Source organism: Populus euphratica, unplaced genomic scaffold (genome assembly GCF_000495115.2).
Source record: "Populus euphratica unplaced genomic scaffold, PopEup_1.0 scaffold1351.1, whole genome shotgun sequence".
Taxonomy (NCBI): Eukaryota; Viridiplantae; Streptophyta; class Magnoliopsida; order Malpighiales; family Salicaceae; genus Populus; species Populus euphratica.
Window position 1 is genome coordinate 1 of NW_011501194.1, and position 10,642 is coordinate 10,642.

Sequence of the window (10,642 nt, forward strand, 5' to 3'; positions counted from 1 at the left end):
AAAAGCAAGAGTCTAGCTATGCCTGAATGACCATGTAGCTCACCTATGGCTTTTGGGAATAAAGGACGTCCCAAGTCACGTTCTTGAACTAGCCTATTAGTCTCAGTGAATCTGCTAGAATAGCTGACTGAGCCCTTGTTGAATTGAACAGCATGAACCATGCCATCACCATCGAAAAAATGGTGACCAGCTACTGGCTCGTGGAGTGGATTGGCTCCGTTTCTTAGATAAACACCTTGAATGCTATCTGGGATTTCCCCGGTGACCGGTAAATTGTGAACGACGGGCTGTTCCGGTACCGGAGCGAAGTTGCCAGAGATTTGGACTCTGGGGTCAGCTGTTTTGGGCAAAGGGTGCTGACGTTCATGTGAAACCAAGGCAGTTTCAACAGCATCTAAAGCCATAGCTGCTGTTCTTTGAAAGAAATTCCATTGCTTTTCCTGCTGTTGCTTTTGCTGTTGTTTTTGGGGCACAACCACAACTGGAGAGGGCGTGTTTTGTTTTGGGTGTCCGGTGGTGGGATTGGGGAAAGTGGTAGATGGTGTGCACGCAGTGGATTGCTTTGGGAAATGGAGAATGGAAGGAGTTTGGAGTGAACAATTGATGTTGACATTGGGCTTTCTACCAGGCCTGTTTAAAGAAGACGAAAATGATGAGGAGCCCAAGGTTGTAGGCACTGCTGTTGCTGTTGAAGCCATGTTTCTATATTTTGGCAAAGTCGTTTGAGCTATAGCTATGATTGGTGTAAGGAGGAGGGTATTCTTTCTTTTGGTGCGCTGCCTTGTTGGGAAGCGAGAGCGGTCTCGGATGCTTTTGGTTCAAAGAAACAAGGAGTTGTGCGAGAGAGACCAGGAAGGGAGGGGGTGAGCGTGAGTGATCTGAGGAGAGAGGGGCAGAGAGAAGGGCGGTATATATAGAGGGAAAGGAAAGGGAAGGAGGTCCACCGCAAACTTGTTTTAGATCAACACGTGTCCTGTAACAGTAGAAAGAGAGCTCAAAGGGAGGGAGGGATTGACGAAGTGATATAAACGAGTTGTGGGGGTTGCGGGACATAGCTGCTTAAGACTTCGACACGACCACCCTCTTTTTCACTATCTTTCTCTATTATAAAATTCCTTTTTTATGTACGTGTATTTGCATAATGACACTAATAGTACTACTATATATCATTTTTTTTAATTTGACAAAAAAAAAAACCCAGTATGGCCAATCCAATAGAAAGATGATAATATAATAAAAAGAGGAGAAATTCCTTTTCCTTGTTTGAAGACCATTATGGAACAATAGTGTACTGTTAATGGAGGGGAGGGTTGATGGTAATGGGGCGTTAGGATTTATTGGGGCATTGGTGGGGAGGTACGTTAATGGCTTATTGGTCCCTTTGAACATGTCCAACCCCGCGTTCTTGCCTCTTCCAAGAGTAACCTGCCTCTACACGTGGCTCGCTCTTTCTTTCTTGTGCTGCCGCTAACTTTACATCGAAAATCTTAGGTCACCTTTCACATGCCCCACACGCCTCGCCTCCCAATCCCAATTCCAGTTTTTATCAATCTAATGATCTAATCTTTATTTCCCACTATATTATTAATCCCTACTGAGTGAATGTTCCTCTCATCCCACATTTTTCTGCCAGAAAATGCAAAGAAAATCGATCCATCGCTTCCACTGTTGTTGTTTCTTGCTCCACTTATTGTCATCATCTCTTGTTTCGCGTAAAACTACTTGACAGTAACACTCAGAATTTCCTCCCTCATACGTTTGGATTTGGTACAATTTCTTCCTAAGCATGTAAAGATCTTTTTCTTCTTCTGCGTTTCCAGAATATTCTATTGTCATCGTCACCCACATCAAGATATGGCCATGCATGTAGAGATGATTATTTATATATAGAATATGATGAGTGAAATTGCATTCCTAAGAGTTTCAAGTAAGAATATTGGAGAATATTTATTATATCAATAACTCTGTTGATATTAGACTTCATGTAAGGGAATGGAGAGTGCAGTGGGAAACTCCTGTGCCATGTACTGTGGTGATTAAATGCACCATTTCCCAAAGGAAAATTGAGCTTCTGATTTGGGAAGAAAAACTAAGACATATATATCACAATGGTGGCCATCATCAGAAGGTAGCAAATAACTATGTTCTCTGTGTTTTTTTTTTAAACGGTTTTTCTGAATTCTTGGTAATAGATTCAGAGATCCGACAGCTACTGTCCCCGTTATAGATTCTCGAAAGATCATTTGAAATATATATGTAAGAAATTTCTAGCACTTAATTATGCAGAGTCTTAATTAAATCATTAGAGAAAGAATCCCAATTATCCTTGACATCAAACACAAAATGATTGTTTGAGATTATTAATGTTTTTAAATTTACCATTGATAATTTGCAAGCCACATTTTTTTTAAGCATGAGTAAAAAGAAACATCTTTTTTTAACCACGTAAATCTGTTGTTTGTGTTTTATTTGTGTTTGCTTTTGGTCCAGTATGCGCAACAATTGGTATCAGAGCATTAGGGAAGCTTGAACACTGAAAAAAACACCTTTTTCAGCTCTCTGTTCAAAGTTGCAGAATTTTCAAAGTTCTCAGATCTTGATTTTGACCACCTGTGGAGATTCCTCTCGTCGATACGAGTCCGGCGATATAAAGATCATCAAAATCGGAGTTGAAACAAGCCCTGTAGAGCTCGCCGAAGTTTCGCCGGAAATCTGCCGGAAAAACCAGACAGTGCCGGAAATCTCACCTGAGAAGACAGCCACGTCATCCGCCACGTGGCGCTGAGTCAACATCCACGTCATCAACAGAGGGTCCACATTGCCATGTCATCAGACACATCATCTAACAGTGACAGAATATTCTCTTGACAGAATAAGAATATTCCGTTGACAGTAAGAGAATATTCCGTGACAGAATATTCTTCATCAGAGACAGAATATTCCTTCCCTGAGTTAACTCGGTCAGATTGATTTTTTGGCCAACTCAGTGATGTTTTGACCGGTTTTAGGCCGAGTCAAGTTGGTTCCTAGCATTTTCAACCATTCCGGACGCAACCGTGGTGTCCGTTTTGTGAAACAGCACACCGAAGTTACTGTTTTGGCTCTTTTGAGCATAAAAGTGCATGTTTTAACAATTTCGGGAGCCTATTTGTAATCCAAAGACGTCCTAATGGCTGATATTCCAGAAGAAAAATTAGTGGGAAATGCTAGTATACCTCCACAATATATCCCGGTATCGAGTACCAAATTTGAGGTGGAGAAGTTTGATGGGAAGGGTAATTTTGGCATGTGGAAATGTGAAGTCATGGATATGCTTGTCCAAATGAATTTGGATTTCACTCTAGAAGATAAACCGGAGGATTTGGATGATAAAAGCTGGGAAAGGATAAATCGGTTAGCTTGCAGTTCCATCCGACTTTGTCTTGTAAAGGATCAGAAGTACGCCTTTTCAGAACAAAACTCTGCAAAGGAATTATGGCAAGCACTGGAGGACAAGTTTATGAAGAAGAGTATAGAGAATCGTCTCTACTTGAAGAAAAGAATCTTCCGCTTTCAGCACAAGAAAGGTACTTCTATGAATGAGCATCTGAATGATTTCAATAAAATGATAGCTGATTTGAAGAATTTAGATGTGGAAATTGATGATGAAGATAAAGCTCTGCTGTTATTGAATTCACTGCCTGACACATATGAACATCTCGTCACCACTTTACTGTATGGTAAAGAAAAGATTAAATTCATTGATGTGTCCAATGCTTTGGTGAACAATGAGTACCGGAAGAAGGATCAGATTGTTCACAAAGAGTCAACGTCAGAAGCATTGACAGTTAGAGGCAGAACAAACCCTAGAAGATTTCGAGGGCGAGGGAGATCTCGCTCAAAATCCAGAGGAGAATCATCAAACAGACGATATCTTGCAAAAGATGAGTGTGCCTTTTGTCATAAAAAGGGACACTGGAAGAAAGATTGTCCGATCAAGGGCAATAAGGAAAAAGATGAACCAACTGTGAACGTTGCACGAGATGAGGATGAACGAGACTCTGCATTCATGGTCTCATCACCAGAAAACCATTCTGGTGAATGGATTCTTGATTCTGCATGTTCCTATCACATGTGCCCTAACAAGCACTTATTCTCGAGACTCGAGGAGTTCGATGGAGGAGTTGTGTTGATGGGTAATGATGATGTTTGTGAGATCAAAGGGATTGGGACTATCCATCTGAAGATGCATAATGGGGTAGTCAAGACACTGACAGAGGTACGGTATGTACCTGACCTGAAGAAAAATCTCTTCTCACTTGGAGTCCTAGAATCCAATGGTTATAAGATTATCATGCATGGTGGAGTCCTGAGAGCAATCCGTGGTGCATTAGTTGTCTTAAGAGGCACGAGGAAAGGAAACTTATATTTCCTGGATGGATCTACTGTTACCGGTACAGCAGCTGTTTCCAAAAGCATAGAAGATGATGAAGCAGATAATTCCAGACTTTGGCACATGCGTTTAGGGCATGCTGGTGAAAAGGCTTTGCAAGGATTGGTCAAGCAAGGTCTATTAAAAGGCGCCAAGACTGGGAAGCATGGGTTCTGTGAGCATTGTGTTCTTGGAAAACAGACAAGAGTCAAGTTTGGCACTGCGGTACACAATACAAAAGGGATTCTTGATTATGTTCACACAGACGTATGGGGACCTTCAAAGAATGAATCTCTTGGAGGTAATCGTTGGTTTGTTACTTTTATTGATGATTTCTCAAGACGAGTATGGGTGTACATGATGAAACACAAGGATGAGGTCCTTGATATCTTTCTGAAATGGAAGAAAATGGTGGAGACTCAAACGGGAAGGAGAGTTAAGACTCTTCGGTCAGATAATGGTGGTGAGTACACTTCAGATCCTTTCTTTAAAGTTTGCCAGGATGAAGGGATCAAACGACATTTTACTGTGCGTAAAACACCACAACAAAATGGAGTAGCAGAACGCATGAATCGCACATTGGTAGAGAAAGTCCGATGTATGCTATCACATTCAGGACTAAGCAAAGTGTTCTGGGGCGAGGCATTAAGCTATGCTCGTCATATTGTTAACCGGTTACCTTCAGCAGCATTAAATGGAAGAACCCCTTTAGAGGTATGGTCAGGCTCTCCTGCAAATGATTATGACTCTATGCGTATATTTGGTTGCTCAGCATATTATCATGTTACTGAGTCCAAGCTAGATCCTAGAGCCAAGAAAGCTATATTTTTGGGCTTTAGTGGAGGAGTAAAAGGTTACAGACTCTGGTGTTCTGAATCAAAGAAAGTGATTTTGAGTAGAGATGTCACTTTTGATGAGTCTGGCATGTTACAACAAGAGAAATCACAGGAGAAGGAAAAACAGTCTGGTGATGCACAACAGGTGGAGTTGGAGACTTCAGTCATTCCTATAAAGACTGTTCAGAAAATCTCTACTGAAGGAGATTCAGATGAAAGTTCAGATGAAGAGGATGCAACAACTTCAGCAACCACACAACAAGAATCCATTGCAACGAGTAAACCGAAAAGAGTTATCAAGAAACCTGCTCGGTATTGTAACATGGTGGCTTATGCACTTCCGGTGATTGATGACGGAATCCCCTGCACCTACAAAGAAGCAGTACAGAGTGTAGAAAGTGCAAAATGGAAAGAGGCAATGGATGAAGAGATGAAATCTCTCCACAAGAATCAGACTTGGGATTTGGTACAACTCCCTAAGGAAAAGAAGACAATTGGTTGCAAGTGGGTATATGCTAAGAAGGAAGGTAATCCAGGAAAAGACAACATCCGTTTCAAAGCAAGATTGGTAGCAAAAGGCTATGCTCAGAAGGAGGGGATAGATTATAATGAGGTATTCTCCCCAGTTGTTAAGCATTCATCAATTCGTATTCTGCTAGCCTTGGTTGCACAGTTTGATTTGGAGTTAGCCCAACTTGATGTGAAAACTGCCTTCCTACATGGAGATTTGGAAGAGGAAATTTACATGTCTCAGCCAGATGGTTTCAAAGTCACTGGGAAAGAGAATTGGGCTTGTAAACTGAATAAGTCACTGTATGGATTGAAACAATCTCCTCGCCAGTGGTATAAGCGATTTGACAAGTTCATGATAGAACATGGATACACACGGAGTCAGTTTGATCATTGTGTATATTTTCGCAAACTTCTTGATGGTTCTTTCATCTATTTGCTCTTATATGTGGATGATATGTTGATTGCATCAAAGAGCAAAGTGGAGATTGACAGACTGAAAGCTCAACTGAGAACTGAGTTTGAAATGAAGGATCTTGGAGAAGCTAAGAAGATTCTTGGCATGGAGATTCAGAGAGACAGAAGAAAAGGCACAATCTGTTTGACACAGACCCAATACTTGAAGAAAATTCTAAAGAGATTTGGGGTAGATGGTAAGACCAAGCCTGTAAGTACACCTCTAGCTCCTCATTTTAAGCTAAGTGCTTCAATGTCTCCACGCACAGAGGAAGAGCGCAAGTATATGGTTCAAATTCCGTATGCAAATGCAGTTGGTGCATTAATGTATGCAATGGTTTGTACGAGACCAGATATTTCACATGCAGTCAGTATGGTGAGTAGGTATATGCATGATCCGGGAAAGGGTCATTGGCAGGCAGTTAAGTGGATTCTACGGTACATTTATGGCACAACTGATATTGGTTTGAAGTTTGAGAGGGATGATAAACTCAAACAAAATTTAGTTGGTTATGTGGATTCGGACTATGCTGGTGACTTAGACAAGCGTCGTTCCACAACAGGCTATGTGTTTACACTTGCTAAAGGGCCTGTAAGTTGGAGGTCAACTTTACAATCAACAGTAGCTTTGTCAACAACTGAGGCAGAGTACATGGCAGTAACAGAAGCTTTCAAGGAAGCTATATGGTTACATGGGTTGATTGAAGATTTGGGAATTGTTCAAGAGCACGTGAATGTCCATTGTGATAGTCAAAGTGCTATTTGTCTTGCAAAGAATCAGGTTCATCATTCCCGCACCAAGCACATCGATGTTCGATTTCATTTTGTTCGAGAAATTGTGGATGAAGGAGATATTCTGCTACAGAAGATTGGTACCGCAGATAATCCAGCTGACATGCTCACAAAATGTGTCTCAGGGATCAAGTTCCAACATTGTTTGGACTTGGTCAACATCTCTCGGTGTTGAGCACCTTCAGGGTGCAGCGCCATATGGCGCATTAGAGGCAGCATTGATTGATCACAAAGATTGGATGGAAAAATCTTGCCAAGGTGGAGATTTGTAGCAAATTGTCAACATTTTTTCTCAACCACCATCAACCACCCTCTCCTTTAACAACCACCATCAACCACTCCCAACCACCATTCAACCACCATCAACCACCCTCAACCACCCTCAACCAAGTTGCCAAGGCTCTCCTATAAATAGAGATAAAGAGAGAGCAATGTAATAAGTGTAGTGAAAGTGTGGTGAGTGCAACTGTGAGAGTGAAAAAATACAGATTTGAGAGAAACACCGAGTGTAAGAGTGAAACACCCGGTTAAGTGGGATTGTACTGGGTTGAGTTGAGTGTTTGTATCATTCCTCCAATAATATACAATCTGCTGCCTCCGTGGACGTACCCGATTTTGGGGAACCACGTAAATCTGTTGTTTGTGTTTTATTTGTGTTTGCTTTTGGTCCAGTATGCGCAACAAATGGTGGCCATCATCAGAAGGTAGCAAATAACTATGTTCTCTGTGTTTTTTTTTTAAACGGTTTTTCTGAATTCTTGGTAATAGATTCAGAGATCCGACAGCTACTGTCCCCGTTATAGATTCTCGAAAGATCATTTGAAATATATATGTAAGAAATTTCTAGCACTTAATTATGCAGAGTCTTAATTAAATCATTAGAGAAAGAATCCCAATTATCCTTGACATCAAACACAAAATGATTGTTTGAGATTATTAATGTTTTTAAATTTACCATTGATAATTTGCAAGCCACATTTTTTTTAAGCATGAGTAAAAAGAAACATCTTTTTTTCTTTTGTGTAAAATCCCAAAGTATTCTGCATATATATTCATGCGTTGCTAATGGTGGGAACCCCACATCCCAAAATTTCATGAAGATCCTCCATAAAACTCAAAAGTTAGTATTCTTTGTTTTTATGCTCACAAATATTAGTTTATTCCAGGAAAATGGAGGTGGCCAGGTGACAAGCCATAAATTTCAAATAATTACAGCAAGGCAGTGATTTTCTAGGGAAGTGAGGATTCCTTAACTTTGTAGAAAAACTGGCTACGTCCATGGTCGAGAACCTGCCAGGGGACCAAAATCAATCTAAAACATTTGATATTAACTAATTAGGTATAGGTAGAAGTTTGGTTCGTTAAAAAACAAAAATTGCAGCAAGAGCTGGGTATTTTTAATCTCTCCTGCCCCATGTGAGATATCTATCCTGAAAATACTGTAATGATTAGATGCCCTATTTAATGGCTCTGCCTCTCTATTCTATGCTAGCATATCTCCTCCAGAAAGATTTTCTCTCCTCTTCCTCACAGCAAAATAATGTTCAAAATGTTCTTTCGATTATATATATAATTACTAAATATTAATTCTTGTGTTATGATGTTGTAGGTACAGATTCCATTCTCATCAACTAATTACACTGAGCTTGCCATTGTTTATTATTATCTTGGTCTAACCGCCATATCCTCCATTCATGCTCTTTCATATGAAGAATAGCATTATATTATTAGTGGGATTAGTCTCGTTAATGTCATGGATGACCCCAGACCACTAAAAGAGCACAATATTTTATTCATTACTATAATATTACCAAACATTAATGGATGAAATGATGATCGATAGAGATGATCCTCTTTGGCATATGCCAGATCTTTAACATAGAGACACAAGCTTCCTTACGTGTATGAGCTGCTGACAAGGACGACAAACTTGTGAGTGGTCAGATCCCTAATTTTTAATACATGCTAAGGGATAAAAAAACAAAAAAAGGGACGGAATTTCTACTATAATATCGTTACTAGCTTGCAATTAATCCTAATAATACTAAGACTGAGTTTAACTACCTGCAATAGTGCACCTTCTTTCTGCAACTTTTGATTATTTCGTCGGATTTATAATTGCTTTACTTGTTATTCTATCAACTTTGTGATCAAGGCTTGTGTGTTTAATTATTAATTATTCCTTGTTACTGAATTAGGTTACAAAAGGTAAACCAAAGATTTTTTTTGCATTTTAAAAATAATTTTGAAAAGATTTAAGTTTTTTTATTTTTATTTATTTTAAATTACTATTTTTTAATATTTTCAAATTATTTTGAAATACTATATTAAAAATAATTTTAAAAAATAAAAAAAATATTTTAATATATTTTTAAATATAGCATACTTTTGAAAACATCCCAAAACACCATTATGTCCGAGTAAAACAATGGCATAAAGCCAATGATGGTTTTACCCCACTGGTACCCTTGACCTTGCAAAGAGAAATTAACTACACGTTTCAGGTCAGTGATGGATGCAGAAAAACACATGTGCTGTTTCTCTTTTTGTTCTTGTGCTTTGTACGAGTGCTGCATTTTCACAACCTTTTGAGCTCATGATTCCACAATTGCTAGGCCTAGCTAGCTAGCTAGCTAGCTGGGGAGGACGTAGTACAATATACTGGGACATGTCGAAGCTGTTGCTACATGTAGCTAGGCTAGCCCACATTAGCCGACCACTTCTTCGTGATAAAAATTATTCTGCTTTTCAACTCTGCGCGAACATGATTTCTATGATCTAGAGACAGCTCCAAGTGGGTGCTTGTCGATCGTGGCTGGTCACTTCACATAATCAGAGAAACTTCATAGATATTTCAAGCTGCGATCCATGGAAAGATCGTGTGATCTCACCACATGGACCAGATTTTTTGCTCTGATGTCATTCAATCTTCTGTGTTTAATTACATAAATTTTTAATATCAGAACTACTAACCTATAAAAAATAAATTTAAAATTTAATTAATTGAATTATATTTTTAAAACTATTTCTTATTTATTATGCTTAGAGTAATTGAAGCATGAAGTTAGATGTCGCATTGATCTCTGCAGATACATATAAATTGCATTTGCACGATCAAATGAGAGGTTGGCTTAGGTATAATTAACGGATAATTAAATTAATATGAGCTGATAAATTATTGATGCCCATGATTCACGAGAAGTGGGCAATTCACGTGATTTTACTTTAAAATCAACATCATTAACACGCAGCCGACATGCATGGGGTAAATCACGTTATTCTCAGGAATTTACCAGGCTTGAAATGTTTGATTGATTATAAGTAAATTCCTATAATTTTCCAGAATTAAGTCCTCGCATATCCGCATATCTCATGTCCATTGAGGATTTCAATATATATATATATATATATCTTCATGTAGAAGGCAGAGGTAGAATTATTTATTAGCAATGAAGTTAATTTTATCTTTATGATATATCTATCATTTTAATTTTTTGGTTTTTATATTTATCAAATATAAATATATAAAGTATATAAGAAATATTAGCTAAAACAAAGCATTATTTTATATTTGATAAACTTTGAAATAAAATAAAAAAATAATAAAAAATAATTCTTACATATTTATTTTAATTGT

General features: G+C 38.6%; 1 protein-coding gene across 1 annotated transcript; it reads right to left on the minus strand.

Moving 5' to 3' along the window:
* Positions 1–43: 43 nt before the first annotated feature.
* LOC105117421 (9-cis-epoxycarotenoid dioxygenase NCED3, chloroplastic-like) lies at positions 44–698 on the minus strand (the record flags this gene model as incomplete). Its single annotated transcript, XM_011015082.1, has 1 exon — positions 44–698. A coding segment is annotated over exon 1 (655 nt), but the record flags the coding sequence as incomplete, so codon positions are not given.
* Between the last annotated feature and the right edge of the window lie 9,944 nt (positions 699–10,642).